This window comes from Schistocerca gregaria, chromosome 9 (assembly GCF_023897955.1).
Source record: "Schistocerca gregaria isolate iqSchGreg1 chromosome 9, iqSchGreg1.2, whole genome shotgun sequence".
Classification (NCBI taxonomy): domain Eukaryota; kingdom Metazoa; phylum Arthropoda; class Insecta; order Orthoptera; family Acrididae; genus Schistocerca; species Schistocerca gregaria.
This window is the reverse complement of record NC_064928.1, coordinates 197,355,118-197,376,285: the sequence shown is the minus strand read 5'-3', so window position 1 is coordinate 197,376,285 and position 21,168 is coordinate 197,355,118. Positions and strand designations below refer to the sequence as shown.

Sequence of the window (21,168 nt, the reverse complement as noted above, 5' to 3'; positions counted from 1 at the left end):
GTGGGATATGTCACTGGTTTGTAAATATTGCTCACACACACACATACACACACACACACGCACACACACACAGGCGCGCGCGCACACACACACACACACACACACACACACACACACACTGCTGGAGAATATCACAAAAAAATGGTTCAAATGGCTCTGAGCACTATGGGACTTTACTTCTGAGGTCATCAGTCCCCTAGAACTTAGAACTACTTAAACCTAACTAACCTAAGGACATCACACACATCCATGCCCGACTCAGGATTCGAACCTGCGACCGTAGTGGTCGCGTGGTTCCAGACTGTAGCGCCTAGCACGGCTCGGCCACCCCGGCCGGTAATATCACACATAAGCTGATATTCTTGTAGTTCTAAAAGCTGTGAAAGTGCACCTGCCGACCACTGTTTTCACTTTTTTTCAGAAATAAAACAAAATCATATCGAAATCGAATGGAGTAAGGGCGCTGATGACCTCGATGTTGAGCGCCCATAAGCCCCAACACACATCGAATGGAGTAGAGCAGCAATTACTGCACGATAACGGCGACAGAATGCGCGTGTTTCGCAGTACTGTCGCCAGGGCTCTGTGATGGTAGGAAAGTGGAACAACAAAGTACAACCAAGCTGAACTTTTTGTGGTAAGACGAAAGTTGCGTCTCTTAAGTTGCGCCACTAAAAACTCCGAGTTCACACATCTAGCTGCAATGCGATTGCAGTATGACACTCACTGTGGCGACGCTTTTGTTGAACCCGGCTTTACTTTTTATTCGTCGTAGCAATATGGCGAAGGACATTTAATCATTAGTGTTGGACCTCTCTTGCATGTACAGCGTATTTTGTGGACCTCCCTCCATAAGGAAGTCCTTGTTGCTAGCTCTCTCTCCTTCCATCGATTGGGCTGACGTGTAGTCGCTTTTAACTCCTTTTCCGTGTTAGTGTCCTAAAGTTCTGGTATGGGCGCGTGTGACCTTAGTTGTTTTTGCGCCCTACAACAAAACAAACCAAATAAGCAGAGGATACCATAAAATAATGCATTATTTACCTCCGCATACAACGTTATCTCCAAATACGCGAAGTTTTCCTAATGGAATGCCCTGACGTTCGTTTACACGTAGTTACCTGATCTAGAGGATGTCATTAAAGGGTCGATCTGTGGCCGTCCAGCTCGCCTTTGCACCTTCACCAGATTTACTTTATTGTGTATATCTCAGCCGTAAATACGATCATAAATATGATCATTTTCATTTTTTTAGTTGGTCATTAAATAAAGTCTCAAAAGATATTCGTAAGTATATATAAATGTTTGTGGACAATTGTCATTCAATTAATATTGTCAGATTCAAAAAAACGTAACGAAACTGCATGCTTAACTATTCGCGACGACAAGACCTGTTGTGTAATCACATCTCGATCAGTGAATTCGATTGCTCGATTTGGCGCCATAGCGCGAGAGCGGAAATGCCGATTGGATTGGCTGACAGCTCGAAAATTCTTGTTAGCATCTCATGAATGATCCACAGGCATGACACAGGCTTCTTTCTGCTGGTTTACATTATCTGTTGGAAAAGCTTCCTTTGATTAGGGAAATATATTTAGCATTTCGTTGAATATGAGCTTCAAATAACTAAAGGCAAATTCCATATTTTTTTGTATTCCTGAACTTAAGCAGACATGTCCATCAAATGCGAAATACGTTCGCAACAGATAAGTTGATGATGTCACATCAGTACAAAGAGAGCCCTGAGATTCTCACATTTCTGTATTGGTAATGGGTGTATTTTCACTTGAAAGTAGTTCACAAGCTTCAATATTGCAGAAAACATCAGTTCGTCTTATTTCACCTTTTATTATTCTCACGTACACACTTAGCTTCTCATTTAAAACACTTAATACAAAAATTGCGATTTATATCGTTGTGTATCCACTACTACGTCGATTTTCATGTCGACCTGAAACACCGTGTTATTTTTCTTTTTCTCGCCACAGTTATTCAAAAACACATGATCGGACACAAGTCGCAAATAAAGAAATTTGATTATTAAATTAATTTGAAGATAGTGTTTAGCCTGTCGTGACCAGAAGTTTCATAAGTATCCAAACCAATCTAAAGATGCTTAATCGCGAGGTGACAGGGTACTAGCGACAAATTATTGCGCAACATAAAAGTAATATTTGATAAGGTGGAACTTACGGCTACTGCGCTTTAGACAGTTCACAAAGACGTGAAACTCAATGGTGCTTCAGAAGTGGTCAGTTAGTGGCGTTAGTACCAAGAGGTGTCGTCACTAGTGAAAGTGTCTTGGTGCGGCTGGTTCCGTGCCAGGAATTCTGTTGTGCAAGTTACAGTCCTTGCACGCCAAGCCGCCTATTGTTTTTGACGGTGGCACATGGATGTGTTTGTAAATAAGCCGTCGATGGCGCGACAGGGAAGGCGAGGCCCGCTACCGGCCATCATGCAGTCTTATGACAGTCTCTCTGAAACTCAGGTAGTGGGAAACACGGTTAACCACGATAGCATAAAACTGTATCACCCCGGAACAGACGGCGTCACCATCACAAATCAGTTTACGAGCTTAAAATTAGGATCGCAGAACGACGATAATGCCACAAACGGAAGCAGCTTCCTGCTCATCGACGACCAAGAAAATCTTCAGGTGAGAGTTATGTTGAGTTACGTTATTTAAAAAAGAACTGTTTAAATACAAAACTGAAGATACCACTTCAGTTTCTGTTAGAAGTGTTTGCCTTGTTTCTTAAGCATGTTCCTGGCAATCAATTTGTGAGTGTGTCTGTAATTTGTAGCATCCTCTTTTTGTTTTCTCATTTCATCACTTGGCCCAGCTAGACAGAAATGTGGTCATGTGATGTGTCTACAGTAGACTTACAGTTATTCAGGAGGTATGTGGAAAGAGAGAGAGAGAGAGAGAGAGAGAGAGAGAGAGAGAGAGAGAGAGAGAGAGAGAGTGTAAAGAAATCATTATTTATTGAATATAGCACAATGGATAGTTGTTTATCAAATACCTCATAGTGCCACTCCTGTCAGATAGTACTCTTTTTACAATAAGTAGAAAGAAATAAAAGTAAAATGATGCTAATTTTTTATATTATGTACAGTAGTGAATGTTTGTATGTCTTCTGTTGCTAATGATAATAGTAGGCTTATATACTATGTTCTATGTATTCATGTACAGGGTGAATCAGAAATGAGGAAAAATGTTCCTAGGAATGACACAAGCCTTGAAGAATTTGTCCCTTCTTGGATTGTTTTGTCTACAGAATATATAAAAAAACATAAGTGTTTAATGTAACACTGAAGGTGCATTACATTATTTATCAAAGTCCTTGTTTGTATCAGCCAGCAGTTAAAACATGTGGCATAAAATTCATCACATTGTGGAGTATTGGTAATTGTAAGACAACTTGTGAGGAACATATTGCCAGCTTTGTCAGAATGAAGTGTGTATGGTGTCTCCTTTACTCCTAAATTATTTATGTCCTACCAGAACTGTCCTTACCATATTTGTATGAATGTGAGTAAAACAATATTTTGTTTGTAGTTTAGTGTGTGACATTTAAGTGTTTGACACTATTCATGAAGTATTTTCCCTCATTTATTGCTTGCCCATTATGCTGCTGCCTCCCTTTCATGTACACCAGTATCATGTACACCTGGATCATTCCACTGCCACTCATACTATTGGTTGATAGTTTCACATTTGTCTTTTTAATTGTGAATAAACTTAAATGAAGTAAATGCAAGGCTTCAGTGAAATAACCTTATTACTGATCAGGTTTGATTAATTTTACTTTGTATTTTGTGTAGTTTACTTGTACCACATCCTGAATAGTATTAAAAAAACAAAACTTGCACTCAGGTAACAGAAAAAATATGTATGAAATCTCTTCTCAAAGATAATAAAGTATTTCTGCTCTTGAATAATCTTTAGACATAAAGCTTTTTTTCCCTACACAGTCACAATGAAATACAGATTAATTAAATAGTTTTATTTTAAGTCCATGTGAAATAAACAGAATTGTATAATGTGTATGTCGCTCACATAACATAATTGAGAGAATCGAGGGAAATGCAGATATTGTATTTCCCAAATACAATAATTTTTTTAGGAAATCTGCCCTTTTTTGAGTTGATCTTCCCCCGTATCACTAGGCTTTGACAACCAATAAATTTCAGTTTATTTTTAAGAAAGGTGGTATGTATTTTTTATATTAGGTGCTTGTTTAAAAACAGGTTCTCAATTCATGAGTTTGTTCCCTTCTATATCTGTCTCAGAAATTTTAATTGGTTTTACAGAGAATAAAATGTTGCCAGCATAACTTTCAAACAGTTCTTTACCCACACAGACATCCTTTTGTGCTGAATTTGGTAGAGGTTTTCATGCACTGGCTGTGCCTTTACCAATAGAACTTTGTTTCTTGCAAGGAAATAAAGTTTGTCTTTGCTCTGGTATATTCATTCCCCTTTTTTCCCTACATTCATTTTGTGTGGTGTTTGTTTTATTTGTACTTTTTGTAGTTTCCCTCTTCTTAAATTTGTCTAATTTTTCTCATTCACGCAGCAGAAGAGTATGACATATCGTTACCTGAGGAAGAAAAACAATTGCTTAATTTTGTTTTTGTATCAAATTTTCCAATAGAACTCACAGAAATAGTATAGCTAGTGACTGTTATGACCCTAAGGTTAATACAGCATTACTGACATTACATAACTGCAGTTTGCCATACCATTTAATAAAGATCATAATAAGTTAATTATTGATGCAGATCATAAAAGATTACAGAAGCATCCGATTCCACACATCTGCTTTGACCCATGACGTCACCAATATAAAGGAAATAACCATTCTCAATGTCTCCAGTATGACACCTATGACGTCATTACATAAACACAACATCTAACAACGAGAAACACATCTCCCTCCAAAAATATAATCAAACTAACAGGATCATCATGGGAAATTGGGAGTTTTTGGGTGGGAACAAACTTAATTTAAACACACAAAATGACGACAAGAAACACAAAATTCCCACATTCCACTACACTCACAATATCCACAGGAATCTGTCACTTCCCTACACCTACATAGCTCAACAGAAATTGCCAATACCACAAAATAAAAACCAACACCACCTCAAAACTATAACCAGACTGCAGCTCTTGATATCACAAAACCATTCTGGAAACATCCCCCAGGCTGTGACTAAGCCATGTCTCCGTAATATCCTTTCTTTCAGGAGTGCTAGTTCTGCATGGTTCGCAGGAGAGCTTCTGTAAAGTTTGGAAGGTGGGAGAAGAGATACTGGCAGAAGTAAAGCTTGAGGACCAGGCGTGAGTCGTGCTTCGGTAGCTCAGATGGTAGAGCACCTGCCTGCGAAAGGCAAAGGTCCCGAGTTCCAGTCTCAGTTGGGCACACAGTTTTAATCTGCCAGGAAGTTTCATATCAGCGCACACTCTGCTGCAGAGTGAAAATCTCGTTCTGGTAGTTTAGAAATTTCCTTATCTCTTAAAGTTTAGAAAAGAAGCCCATCTACCATCCATTTAGCTCATCACATATACCACCCATCTTAATTCTGCTTTCAATACAATAAATAATATGCCTTCCAATCCATTGTATTCCCTGAGTCACTTGCTTGTTTTCCCGTGTGTCTCTAGAAATTTCCAGCAAGAATTTCTTCATTGCTCAATAAGCGACCGTCAGTTTTTGAATGGCTTTTATACTAATATACCATATATTTAAATTTAAAATTAATTTTTGATGAACCTACTAAGTTTAGTGCAACAACTTCAATCTATTTTTGCTGTTCTCTCCATCCAGTACCTGTAACATTGGTTTTTTGTGAAATTCTGAGATTATTCTGAGTTTTAATATAATAAACTTCCTTGAGAAAGCGAAACTTCTGCCCACAAATTGGCATGGATTTAGAAAGCATCATGCATGTGAATTTCCCTTCTTTCCACGCAAAGCACAGATGAAGACCAGTAGGCAGATTCCATATTCCTAGATTTTCAGAAATCGTGATACCCCACTGTGGCTGGTTAATGAAGGTTCAAACATACAAGAGTGGGTTCTCAGGTGTGTGAGTGGTTCGTAGACTTATTAAGCAATATAGCTGTTTGTTGTACTGGATGGTGTTTGTTCATCACAAAAAAATGTGTTTTGTGGAGTACCCAAGGGGATTGTTACAGGACTGCTCTCGTTATTTATATAAATGATATGACAGACTGGATGAGCAGCAATCTATGACTGTTTGCTGATGACACTATAATGTGTGGGAACATGTTGATGTCGAATAGCTCTGTGAGGATACAGGATGACTTAAATAGAATTTCTATTTGGCGTGATGAATGGCAGCTTGCTCTAAATGTATAAAAATGTAACAAAAAAGAAATCATTTATTGTTCTAATACAGTATGACTAGTTTCATGCTTGGTACAGCAACATCATTAAGAGATATGAAGTGGAATGAACATGTAAGGTCGGTAGTAGGAAAGATTGAATGGTCAACTTTGCTTTATTGTGAGAATTCTAGTAAAGTGTAGTTGATCAATAAATGAGACTACATATAGTACATGAGTGTGACCCATTCGTTAGTACTGCTGTAGTGTTTGGGTTCATCATCAGACCGGATTAAAGGAAGATACCAGAGCAATTCAGAGGTATGCTGCTAGATTTGTTACCTTTGGGATCAGTCAGCATGAGAGTATTATGGAAATACTCTATGAACTCAAATGAGAATCCGTGGAGTGAAGATGAACTTTCTTTTTGTGAAACAACGGAGAAAATTTACAGAGCTGCCATCTGCAGCTGAACATAGAATGATTCTACTGTCGCCAGTATACATTTCATGCAAGGACCATGAAATCAAGATAAGAGAAATTAGGGCTCATACATAGGCGTACAGTCAGCCATTTTTGCTTCATTCCTTGGGTGAGTGGAATAGTAAAGGGAATGACAAGCAATGGTACAAGATACCTTCCATTGTGCACCATATAGTGGTTTGTGGAGCATGTATGTAAATGTAGATCAAGTCATTGTCTACAGACGCCAAAGTACAAAAATTAGTGACATAGCCGTGGGACTGCATTGTTAATTTGTAATAAAATTTAAATATTTTGGCGATATCATAACATATGATTTCAATTTGAAACACATGTGGTGTAACAGAATAAACAAACTGATGAAAATACAATATATCAACAAAATACATACAACAAAAAAGACCTATGACCAGCTGCAAAATTAAATCTAAAAACACTTACACAGCCAGAAATAACATATTTGATTGAGGCCATTTTCGAAAAACTAACACTGCTGAAATAGACATATTCTTCAAGATAGAAACAATGATGAGCAGAACATGCCTAAGCAAAAAATACCCAAAAATTGGACACTGGAAACTAGTTTCTAATGAAGCATCGTACATAGAAATGGAACTATTAATGAGTGAAATCAGGAAGAAATGCATCTCAGTTTTTGGGTGTTGAAAACAGGACCACAGTAAACAGAATGATCGGTAGAATGACAGAGAAATTATAAAACTATAAAGAAAAAATTATATTAAAAACAAAGATTCCAAGACTTACCAAGCAGGAAAGCGCCGGCAGACAGGCACAATGAACAAAACATGGGAGACTGCATGTAATGGGTTGAAGGTGTTGATCTACGTAGGCAGAGATACGTTCTGTGGGGGCTTGGTAACCAGCTACAATGGGGCGGCAAGGATGTTTGGGTTTGTGAATTTTAGGAAGTAGGTAGAAGGTAGGAGTGCGAGGTGTCTGTGGGGTCAGGAGTTTGATGGAGTCAGGTGAAAGGTTTTGTAGGGGCCCCTGGTCCTACTCCAAATCCCATGCCACTTTCCTAGACGTTGACCTCCATCTGTCCAATGGCCAGCTTCACACATCCGTCCACATCAAACCCACCAACAAGCAACAGTACCTCCATTATGACAGCTGCCACCCATTCCATATCAAACGGTCCCTTCCCTACAGCCTAGGCTTCATGCCAAATGAATCTGCTCCAGTCCTGAATCCCTCGACCATTACACCAACAACCTGAAAACAGCTTTCGCATCCCGCAACTACCCTCCCGACCTGGTACAGAAGCAGATAACCAGAGCCACTTCGTCATCCCCTCAAACCCAGAACCCCTCACAGAAGAACCCCAAAAGTGCCCCACTTGTGACAGAATACTTCCCGGGACTGGATCAGACCTTGAATGTGGCTCTCCAGCAGGGATACGACTTCCTAAAATCCTGTCCCGAAATGAGATCCGTCCTTCATGAAATCCTCCCCACTCCACCTAACCTTCGTAACCTCTTGGTTCATCCCTATGAAATCCCCAAACCACCTTCCCTACCCTCTGGTTCCTACCCTTGCAACCGCCCCCGGTGTAAAACCTGTCCTATGCACCCTCCCACCACCACCTACTCCAGTCCTGTAACCCGGAAGGTGTACACGATCAAAGGGAGAGCCACGTGTGAAAGCACCCACGTGATTTACCAACTGACCTGCCTGCACTGTGACGCTTTCTATGTGGGAATGACCAGCAACAAACTGTCCATTCGCATGAATGGACACAGGCAGACAGTGTTTGTTGGTAATGAGGATCACTCTGTGGCTAAACGTGCCTTAGTGCACGGCCACCACATCTTGGCACAGTGTTACACCGTGCGAGTTATCTGGATACTTCCCACCAACACCAACCTATCCGAACTCCGGAGATAGGAACTCGCCCTTCAGTATATCCTCTCTTCTCGATATCCACCAGGCCTCAACCTCCGCTAATTTCAAGTTGCCGCCGCTCATACCTCACCTGTCTTTCAACAACCTCTTTGCCTCTGTACCTCCGCCTCAACTGACATCTCTGCCCTTACTCTTTGCCTTTAAATATGTCTGCTTGTGTGTGTGTGTGTGTGTGTGTGTGTGTGTGTGTGTGTGTACATCTGTCCTTTTTTTCCCCCTAAGGGAAGTCTTTCCGCTCCCGGGATTGGAATGACTCCTTGACTCCTTACCCTCTCCCTTAAAACGCACTTCCTTTCGTCTTTCCCTCTCCTTCCTGAAGAAGCAACCATCGGTTGCGAAAGCTAGTAATTCTGTGTGTGTGTTTGTGTGTTTTGTTCATTGTGCCTGTCCGCCGGCGCTTTCCCGCTTGGTAAGTCTTGGAATCTTTGTTTTTAATATATTTTTCCCATGTGGAAGTTTCTTTCTATTTTATTTACATCATCATAAAGAAAAAATTAGATAGACTGTGGTAACAAGGAAGATATGAGGAAGCTACAAATTGCAGTAGAAGATTTAAGAAACAAATCAGGAAAAAGTAAAGTAACTGAAAAATAAACGAACTAGATTACACATAAAATCAACATACAAACAATGGGAAGGATGATTTCAGACAATGAATGAAAATAGGTAACTGCAAAACACTGTGCATAAAACTGGCTTAGATATTCACAAAAAGATCTTAGTTCCACATATAAAACTTGAAAGATCCATTGTTGATACATTTTCGTTTTCAGACACATGACAAGCTTGGTTTTGAAAATCTTATTTATTTAATAAAAAACATTTTCAGCCTTTTTTTAGTGTCTTTTTTTTCCTCTCTCTCTCTCTCTCTCTCTCTCTCTCTCTCTCTCTCTCTCTCTCTCTCTCTCTCTGTTAGTCCAGTCATTGTGCACAACTTCAAGTACAAAACCTCATCAAAGGGTTCCAAGGCCCCATTGGTAATTTGTACTATCTTCATTTCAATGTGTTGATCACACCTTTATTTTTTCCTACTCAGGACCACATAAAATAATTATGTCTTCTTTTTTCTCTCCTCTCTTTCTTTCTCCTGCCCATATAGGATTAGACTCTTCCTTTGTTTTATGCTGGAAGCCCATGAAACTTTTTACTTTTGCCCTGAACGTTTTCTTTCTTGTATTTCTTCCTCTGTTATTTCCGTTTTCTGTTTTAATGTCTTTGACCTATGTCATTGATGCTTTTTGGGTTTCTCTCAAGGAAAATTAAAAATTCTTTTTTCCATAGAACACAACTCTTGTCTTCCTCATTGTGTCTAATATTTGTTCAGTTCTTCCAGAAATTTCTTTATTACTTTTGAATAGCCATTTTCCTTTGTCATATTTTGGTCACAAGATTTCCCTAATTATTGTCCTTTTTTTCCTTTTCTATTACATCTAATTGTCTGTCTGTAACAAAAGGCATTCTGCAGCATAAAGTCATTCTACAGCATAAAGGCATTCTGGTCTGAAGACAGTGTCATAGTGTCAGAATTTAGCATTTATGCATACGCTCTCACTAGCTGAGTGGTCAGTGCGACAGACTGACAGTCGTAAGGGCCCGGGTTTCATTCCCGGCTGGGTCAGAGATTTCTCCACTCAGGGACTGGTGTTGTGTTGTCCTAATCGTCATCATTTCATCCCCATAGATGCGCAAGTCAGCAAAGTGGCATCAAATTGAAAGACTTGCACCCGGCGAATGGTCTACCCAATGGATGGCCCTAGTCACACTATATTTGCATTTTATTTTATTTATGCATAAAAATTTCTTGTTATACAGGTTTTCTGTGAATCGAGACACCACTTCCGTTTTCCTTGCCCTTGGTAAGTTAGCTTCTTTCTCCAAAGCATTTGGTTATATATTTAAATTTTGTAGCCATTTTTATTCTTCCATAATCAGTGTCCATGTATTTCGGGTGCTCCTTCGCATCTGTCATACTCTGTTTATTTCTTCCAGAAGCTATACATAGTCTTACTTTCGTAGCTCTCTTGCAGGAAATTCATCAGCATTATTGCATCGTGTATAGATTCAGCTAAAATAGCAAGGTCACCTTCAGAAGCCCATCAATTAGTTCTCTGATTATTCCTTTTTCTCCCAGCTATGATTTCTTAAAATTATTTTTTCTTATTTTCCCTGATTAACTTTTGCACTACACAATTGAACAGTGGGCACAGTCTATCTCCTTGTCTTACATAAGTTTTGATCTTGAAAGCCTTGGAGGTTTCATCTAAAAATTTGATTTTGCATTTTGTATTTGTTTATAAATACTTTAGTCTTATTGCAATTAATTTTCATGTTTGTTTTCGAACTTTCTCTGTTAAGATATTTCCTTTTTTTATTGTATGCCGTGTCTGCTCAGATTGTTTTTCATTGCAAAAATTGTCTGTTAGGTGACGTCCGCTGAACAGTTGGCCGGCAGGTTAGGTTGTGGTCCTCAGGCAAGACTGAAGGTAGTGTCTGTCCTTGGAAATGCCGGAGATGGCAAATCTCACACGCTAAATCACACCTTCTTCTGTGGTCGGGAAGCATTTCGGACGTCGGAAGGACAGGACTCCTGCACGATGGGGGTGTGGGCAGCTCTAGAGCCTTCCGGCACAGCCATCTGCCTCGATACGGAGGGGCTGCTGGGAGGATCAGGCATGGATGAAAATAGGAGAACACGACTCCTCCTTAAGGTATGATGACATTTTATGTTTTCTCGTACTTTTTTAAATCAAACTTTTACAGTGTAGTAGTCTAATGCAACCATCTGATTGCTTGACACAATAAAAATCATTGTTTGACAGTACCAAAAATCAAGTTTGAGATTTTCAAATTATTTAATTGGAAAAGCAAACCAATGAATATCACCAAGAGACTGAACTTCTTCATAAAATACGCAGAATTACTTGGTATTTTAAATGCTTAACTTTGGATGTAAATTGATTGGATCCTAGGTTTGTGTATGTTAATTACTAACCTGAGAACTATCTGTACTTGATCTTCTTCTTCTTCTTCTAGCTTCCAGGAGCACCAGTTACTAATTATGCTTTGGTATAAACATCATTTCACTCTCAAATCCAACACAAAACACAATGGCTCTTTCAACAAATCAGTCTGTCCTGTCCTGTCCTGTCTCCTCTTTGTTAATATATACGTTCATCACTGTAGTAACTGACAATTCATAGATCAGAGCAAAATTAACCTTGGACAAATGACTTATTAGCCCTATACTAACTCACTGTGTTGCTTCAATCATTATTGACATTTTTTAGTCCCTGGTCCCAAGCCATCTTTATATTGTACTGTATCTGTACTACTTAGTGAAATAGCAAATGAGACTAATGCAACAGGCTTACAACTGGTTCAAAGCAAACAGCGTGTGTAATACAGAACAAATAAAAATTACGTAACAGATGCTATAAGCAGTGATGAGTTGCATACACTATGTGGAATTCCACATTTAAAGTTCCTAGGCATGCAGATGCAGATTAACTACGCGAGTAAATTAACCAGAAATACTCAGTTCTGTATTTGTACTTGGAAGTGGCTCTCATCGTGTTGACATACTGACTGGATTGTTAGTATACTCTGCAAATATTGAATTCATTGTGTAATCATCTGAAACAATCTTCTGAGGTCAAAAAAATATTTCTTCTGCAGAAGCGTGGAATAAGAATTATTTAATGAAGACCCTCCTCCTTTGTGATATTTATGAAATACAATGTGTGAATGAGTGAACTAGTCACTAGCCACATATAGTAATAAAGTGTGATCGCACAGGGTGAAGAGATTTCTTATTAGGAGGCTATCATATAAAATTGTTGCAGCAGTGGTGTGAACTTGTTAGAAATATGAGTATGCTGGGACTGCCAGTTAAGTAAGTAGTGACAGTAGTCCGTCAGAGTAATGTGTTTTTGACCAATGTTTTCTCGTTCTAAAAGTAAATTCATACACAAATTAAATGTCCATTTTGAAGTTTGACCAGACTAGGAGCATTGTCACGAAATTTAATTACATACATGTAGTGAGCAGTGTGTACTGTTGAGGCAAATCGTGGTTCTCCACAGGTGTTGGCTGTCTCGGACGTTGTGATCTTCCGGACACGGGCCGAGCGCCTGCACCGCGACATGCTAGTCTTCCTGGGCTCCGCATCGCGTGCCTACTCGCAGCACTTTTCCGCTGCCCTCCAGGCGGTCAGTGGGAAGCTGCGCGCCCTGGGGGGAGCGTCGATGCCCTCCCTGGGACCGTCTGTCATCATCTTCCATGAAACTCGACACACCAGGCCCCTGCAGCAGAGTGAGTTTCAGAATTCTGTAATACTCAATTATCGTCCCCTTAGTGCTGGTGAGACAAGAGATGTGCTCAGAAATAGGCAACATTTAGTTACTTGTATAAGCAAATAAGAGTACTATGTTAAGTAGATTTTTCAGTAAAAACAAAAAGGTAAAGCTGATGTCAACACATTTTAGTGTTTCATACGTCTATCGGTAAATATGGTACCCTTGTAGAATCTCTTTGTTGTCTATCTGTCTGTTTCTCCATCCGTCTGTCTCATTGACTGTTAAGATTCCTTCTTCTCCGAAATGGATAGATGTTCCAAGCTGAAATTTGTCACATACTAAGGCATATGGTCCCTTGATAGTGTAAAAAATTTCATCTTCTATGTCACTGTAATCAAAAGATAAGATAATTTATGTCACATAATTTTGATACTACCAAATTTATTTTTTGTTGTTGTTGTTGTTGTTGTTGTTGTTGTGGTCTTCAGCCCTGAGACTGGTTTGAAGCAGCTCTCCATGCTACTCAGTTCTATGCAAGCTTCATCATCTCCCAGTATTTATTGCAACCTACATCCTTCTGAATCTGCTTAGTGTATTCATCTCTTGGTTTCCCTCTACGATTTTTACCCTCCATGCTGCCCTCCCAATACTAAACTGATGGTCCCTTTATGCCTCCGAATATGTTCTACCAACTGATCCCTTCTTCTAGTCACGTTGTGCCACAAATTTCTCTTCTCCCCAATTCTATTCAATACCTCCTCATTAGTTATGTGATCTACCCATCTAATCTTCAGCATTCTTCTGTAGCACCACATTTCAAAAGCTTCTATTCTCTTCTTGTCCAAACTATTTATCTCCCATGTTTCACTTCCATACATGGCTACACTCCATACAAATACTTTCAGAAATGACTTCCAGACACTTAAATCTATACTCGATGTTAACAAATTTCTCTTTTTCAGAAACGCTTTCCTTGCCATTGCCAGTCAACATTTTATATGCTCTCTACTTCCACCATCATCAGTTATTTTGCTCCCCAAATAGCAAAAATCCTTTACTTCTTTAAGTGTCCCATTTCCTAATCTAATTCCCTCGGCATCACCCGACTTAATTCGACTACACCCCATTATCCTTGTTTTGCTTTTGTTGTTGTTCACCTTGTATCCCCCTTTCAAGACACTGTCCATTCCGTTCAGCTGCTCTTCCAGGTCCTTTGCCGTCTCTGACAGAATTACAATGTCATCGGCGAACCTCAAAGTTTACTGCTTGCTCAACGTATAGATTGAACTACATCGGGTACAAACTACAACCCTGTCTCACTCCCTTCCCAACCACTGCTTCCCTTTCATATCCCTCGACTTATGACTGCCATCTGGTTTCTGTACAAATTGTAAATAGCCTTTTGCTCCCTGTATTTTACCCCTGCCACCTTTAGAATTTTAAAGAGAGTATTCCAGTCAACATTGTCAAAAGCTTTCTCCAAGTCTACGAATGCTAGAAACGTAGTTTTGCCTTTCCTTAATCTATTTTCTAAGCTAAGTCGTAAGGTCAGTATTGCCTCACGTGTTCCAGCGTTTATATGGAATCCAAACTGATCTTCCCCGAGGTCAGCTTCTACCAGTTTTTCCATTCATCTGTAACGAATTTGCATTAGTATTTTGGAGCTGTGACTTTTTAAACAGATAGTTCGGTAATTTTCACATCTGTCAACACTTGCTTTCTTTGGGATTGGAATTACTATATTCTTCTTGAAGTCTGAGGGGAATTTCGCCTGTCTCGTACATCTGTCACACCAGATGGTAGAGTTTTGTCAGGACTGGCTCTCCCAAGGCCGTCAGTAATTCTAATGGAATGTTTTCTACTCCCGGGGCATTGTTTCGGCTCATTTATCAAAGCATATATGGTACTTTCTGATGACGTAGAGTCATGAAATTTGGTAAGAAGCAAAGTTTTACAGCACAAATAAAGGAACAAATTGTTAATTTGTAATTATATCACATGCAAAAACTAGCAAGTCCTGCTGACACATTGCCCCTGATTAAATCTGCGATCAGCCTGTTGCTGCCCGCAACACACGACACTGACAACTACTCTTTGATTGTACAGTTTGCAGCTTGAGAACAGTGGCTTACATAATAATTATTTATTTTAGAATTTACATCTTTAAATATTATCGTACATAGTTTACTGCATTACTTAAACATTTATTATTATTTTCTACTAATTGACTAATTAGAAACATCTTCAGTGAAAGTCTGAGCTCTGTGGCAGTTGGTGTGCTTGGTCCCACCCATAGGATCTGAGTAAGTTGTGAATTCGAGCAACGGAATGCAGGGAAGTGCGATAGGACCGCTGTTGTTCTCTGTACAGGGTGTTACAAAAAGGTACGGCCAAACCTTCAGGAAACATTCCTCACACACAAATAAAGAAAAGATGTTATGTGGACACGTGTCCGGAAATGCTTAATTTCCATGTTAGAGCTCATTTTAGTTTCTCGATTCACCACTAGTTGGCCCAATTGGAGGAAGGTAATGTTGACTTCGCTGCTTGTGTTGACATGCGACTCATTGCCCTACAGTACGGGCAGGCATTGTTGGTGATGTCTTGATTGGGCCCCATGTTCTTCCACCTATGCTCAATGGAGCACGTTATCATGATTTCATATGGGATACTCTACCTGTGCTGCTAGAACATGTGCCTTTACAAGTCCGACGCAACATGTGGTTCATGCATGATGGAGCTCCTGCACATTTCAGTCGAAGTGTTCGTATGCTTCTCAACAACAGATTCGGTGACCGATGGATTGGTAGAGGCGGACCAATTCCATGGCCTCCACGCTCTCCTGACCTCAACCCTCTTGACATTCATTTATGGGGGCATTTGAAAGCTCTTGTCTACGCAACACTGGTACCAAATGTAGAGACTCTTCGTGCACGTATTGTGGATGGCTGTGATACAATATGCCATACTCCAGGGCTGCATCAGCGCATCAAGGATTCCATGCGACAGAGAGTGGATGCGTGTATCCTTGCTAACGGAGGACATTTTGAACATTTCCTGTAACAAAGTGTTTGAAGTCTCGCTGGTACGTTCTGTTGCTGTGTGTTACCATTCCATGATTAATGTGATTTGAAGAGAAGTAACAAAATGAGCTCCAACATGGAAAGTAAGTGTTTCTGGACACATGTCCACATAACATATTTTCTTTCTTTGTGTGTGAGGAATGTTTCCTGAAAGTTTGGCCGTACCTTTTTGTAACACCCTGTATACATAAATGATTTGGTGGACATGGTGGGTAGCTGTCTGCAGTTTTTTTGCTGATGATGTCATAGTGTAAGGTAAGGTATCGAAGTTGAGCGACTGTTGGAAGATAAAAGATCAATTGGACAAAATTTCCAGTTGGTATGATGAATGGCAGCCAGCCCTAAATGTGGAAAAAATGTAGTTAATGTGTATGAGTAGGAAGATCAAACATGTATTGTTCGGATACAGTATAAAAAGTGTGCTGCTTGACACAGTCAAATCATTTAAATATCTGGCCATAATGTTACAGAGCCATGTGAGGTGTAATGAGCATGTTAAAACTGTAAGGGAATGAAATGGTAGACTTCGGTTTATTGGGAGAATTTTAGGAAAGAGTGGTTCACTAGTAAAGGATACAGCATGTAGGATGCTGGTGCAACCTATTCTTAAGTACCGCTCGAGTGTTTGGTATCCGTCAGATTGAAGGAAGACATCAAAGCAATTCAGAGGCGGGCTGCTAAATTTGTTACTGGTAGGTTCAAACACAACATAAGTGTTACGGAGATGCTTCGGGAACTCAGTGGGGATCCCTGGTGGGAAGGTGACATTCTTTTCGAGAAACACTATTGAGAAACTTTGGAGAACTGGCATCTGAAGCTGACTGCTGAATGATCCTACTGCTGCCAACCTACATTGTGTGTAAGAACCAAGAAGATAAGATGAGATAAATAAGGCTCATATGGAGTCATACAGGCAATTGTTTCTTCCTCACTCTGTTTGCGAGTGGAACAGGAGGGGGATTGACGAGTAGTGGTGCAGGGTGCCCTCCATCACGCATCAAACGGTGGTTTGTGGTGTATCTCTGTAGATGTAGATGTGGACTCCATTGATTGCTCTGTTGTTTTCCCTGATTGTGTCTTCAAAATCTGACTGCTTCAAGACTTTACTGTTTTTGATGCAGAGTTATATATAATCCTGTGGGACTGGAGGAAATGATATGTGTTCAGAGGGCTGAATTCCTCATCTGTTCTGGCTCCCTAAGTGCTCTGAGTATTATGGGGAACAAAAGGGTGGATGTAGCAGCCAAGGAGGTGTGTCACTGTTCTCAGATACTTCAATGTGCCACAATCAATGCATGCTATTGCCTCAATGCTGAGTTGTGTGTTAATGGGAAGAAGAGTGGCTGGAAGTGACAGACAATAATGATAATAATAGTTTATTTGTCCATAATAACTTTTACACTCGTGGACAGTGTCAGTACATACATGAACAATAATAATAGTTTAGTAGTAGAAATAAAGTACATACAACATTAAAAATCCTTGATAGAGTACAAAAATTTAGCAATTAACACCTGCTTTAATTTTATTTTAAATATTTTTCCTTTTAACATTTTTATGGTATTTGGCACTCTGTTGTAAAAAAAATCTTCCAGCAGGAAATGGATTATGATTGGTTGCTTTTTTATTTCTGAATTTTATGTGGTAATCCTCTTTCTTCCTTGTATTATAACTGTGGGTATCTCTATTTATTATACTGTGCTCCATATTTTCTTTTACAAACAGTGTAGTCCTTAGAACATACAATGACTACGCTGTTAGTATATTATACTTAATGAAGTACTCTCTACAGGATTGACATTTACTAATATTTGCTATTATTGTAATTGCTCTCTTCTGGGCTCTAAAAGCCCTATCCATGTATACCGTTGGTGCCCCGCACCAAATCTCAATACCGTGTTGTAGGTGGGAGTGTATGATACCAAAATAGATTTGTCTTAAGACTGGTGACGCCATTACACTAGAAACGCGTTTTAGCAGGTAGGTATTACACAAGATTTTTTACACATGTAGCTGATGTGCTCCTTCCGTGTAAGATGTTCATCAACTATAATACTCAGGAATTTATGTTTATCAATTGTTTCAATTGATAATTCTGGCTCATTATCCACTAGTCTTGATTTGTAATTTAGCATAAACTCCATTATAATTGTCTTTTCCTTATTTAATGCCAATTTATTTTTAGTCATATATTCTGTGATGAGACTAGTGTTCTTCATATTATTTTGCACTGCTAGCTGTCTTGTAGGGCCCCAGCTTATGAAGGAGATGTTGTCGGCATAATTCACAAGGTCTGCATTTTTTGGAATTATTATATCATTGATGTACACAGTGAACAGAAAAGGCCCAATAATACTTCCCTGATGGACTCCACAGTTCAGAATTTTATAAGATGATCTTAATGTTTGTATAAGTCCCTGGGTTGTTGATACAACTTAACACATTGTCTCCTGTCAGCAAGGTACGATCGTAACATATCTAAAGCCACTCCTCCGACCCTGTAAGTTCCGAACTTATGTAGAAGAATGGATTGATTTACAGTATCAAAAGCCTTAGATAGGTCTAGAAAGGTGCCAATAACTTTGTTTCCATCAGCAAGTTTATTCAATACTGCTTGAATAAATGTGGCTATGGCTGTTATTGTAGACTTGCCCTTCCTGAATAAGTTGCATCTTGTAAAATCCATGATGTACCTTCTTCCAGCCACACAGTCAGGATGAGGTCCTCGTCACTCCTCTTCACATAGGCCAGAGTCCTATGACCCATGACTTGTTGCCCCAGTGAGAGGATCCTCGTCCATATAGCTCTGAAATCTGACAGTGGTAAAGTTTGCAGCAAATGTGTTCTGTGCTGTGAAAAACTGCACATCAGTCCATGTGTCATGGTTAATGGGAGTTTCCTGTGTATTAAACATTTCAACCTTAGAGTGTAAACAGCAGAAAGTGCTGCAAAGATTGCAAATGGTGCCTGTGCACAAGGTATGACAGTAGTTGTCTTATGAGAGCATTTATAAAGCAATGCGAAATTTACACATCTGCAGCCAGTTGGTCCATACTTATAAGCCACCATTTATATCTTAAAGCTATCTTACATTTTTGTACTGTGTGATTGAAGTTACACGACACACAAGAATGGAGCACACTACAGCGTTAACTGCCAACCATCTTGTCACACACACGGAATGAACTGGAATGAAAAGCCAGATCAGGATGAATGAACACAATACAAATATTGAATGAGATTTTCACTCTGCAGCGGAGTGCGCGCTGATATGAAACTTCCTGGCTGATTAAAACTGTGTGCCCGACCGAGACTCGAACTCGGGACCTTTGCCTTTCGCGGGCAAGTGCTCTACCGTCTGAGCTACCGAAGCACGACTCACTCCCGGTACTCACAGCTTTACTTCTGCCAGTTTTTAATACAAATATTGTTACAGAAAAACATGTTGTACATTTAGTAACAAAGGCAGCTGATCTCACATTCATCACATCAGCCATTTGACACCCACTGTTGGATAAAAGTCTTTTGGAGAATTTTCATGCATTACAGCCTTTCGCTATGTGCGTTTGTGTAGGCTATGTGTATTATTTATATTATTTGCCTGTCTTCGATTAGCTCATCATCTCAGTCTTTTCTTATCTCTTGGAATCTTGCAGAGGATTTCAAAGTTACGTAAAGTTCAGTTTCTGTAATACAGTCATTAAAAGTGAATCGTTGCTGGCTGTTAACATGCTCCATGATAAATAGTAATTAATAGATCTGAGGATGATCTAAAAAAGTGTCAAAAACTGGTATTCACTAAAATAGAAAGTGACCTAGCCTGTTCTTATCTTTCTATACATTGTGAGGGGGTCAAGGTGCGCTGTGGACATTCTCTCTTCAGTTTGAATCTAGAATGTGACTTTTGCGTAAGACACCTTTCTTTCTTTCCTCTTGATTTTTTTTCCCTCCCTCGCCCTCAGGACAAAAAGATGAATAGGAAATACTGCCTGTTCCTCTGTTATCAAACAGTGGCTACACTACTGTTGTAGTAATGATGTTACAATAGGTTTAAAGTTAGGTTAGCTGCTGTGAAGATGATTAGTTCTAGTTCAGGCCTATAGGCAACAGATAAACAGCACACTGAATTTTGTGGTCACACAGAATTTGTGGCACTCTGTGTCTGCACAAACTGACTGTAACATATGGACTCTTCCTAACAGAAAATTGGTATTGGGCAATGAGCTATGATTGGTCAGCTCAGTCGATACAAGTGTTGCTGATACAATGTGAGGGTCTCATTGTCCATAAATGCTAGGATGTTTTATTTCTTTGTAGAGTCCACATTGGAGTGAAATTTTGTTCTGGAATTGTGTCCTTCATGAAACTGGTTAAAAGCCAATTCACACAGAATGTGGACAGAACTTCAGGCAACAACACATCAAACTATGGAGTGTTCACAGTAGACGGAATGTCAACACATCATCAGTTCATTTAGACCACCACCAAACCAGACAGAAGTTTAGAATATAGTATCAGCATTAAGGAACTAGCAATGACAAAGTTTATCTTTGGCCAAAGCAAATTCCATAACAGATGTTCTTGATCTGTTTTGTATAGTACACTACTGCGAAGCGAAACATCATTTCAAAACATGGACATTTGTTAGTGAAAATATATACACACAAATACAAACAGTATTTATAAGGGAATAAATAGAGCCTGCTAACTTTATCCATTGTTTTTTTTTCCCAATCCAGAAATTAATGTTAAAAAGAATTGTATTTTCCTCTACTAGAGCTGGCTTTTTCACTCAAAAAGTGGTTATTCATTTCTTCATCAATTGATGTTCCTATTTATATATGTTGTAGGTGTCAGCTCTGTTGAGTTATTGTAAAATCTAAATCATTTTTCGCCTCCCATGAGGAAGAACCTTCAATGTAAAAAATATGCAAATTGCCACGGAATATTTTCAGCATGTCACGAGAAAAAGCAAAATAATTAAAATAAAAGCTCAAAAGCACAAAACCGAGAGCGAGCTAACAAAAATA

General features: G+C 39.3%; 1 protein-coding gene across 1 annotated transcript in view; it reads left to right on the top strand.

Annotated features, from left to right (window-relative positions):
* Positions 1-1,463: 1,463 nt before the first annotated feature.
* The window catches only part of LOC126291988 (zinc finger FYVE domain-containing protein 1-like), a 97,881-nt gene continuing 78,176 nt past the window's right edge, over positions 1,464-21,168 (top strand). Inside the window, exons 1-3 of the mRNA XM_049985761.1 lie at positions 1,464-2,653; positions 11,184-11,468; positions 12,843-13,071. Of these exons, the coding sequence (XP_049841718.1) occupies positions 2,387-2,653; positions 11,184-11,468; positions 12,843-13,071 (781 nt within the window). The 5' untranslated portion in view covers positions 1,464-2,386. The remainder of the gene's footprint in view (positions 2,654-11,183; positions 11,469-12,842; positions 13,072-21,168) is intronic.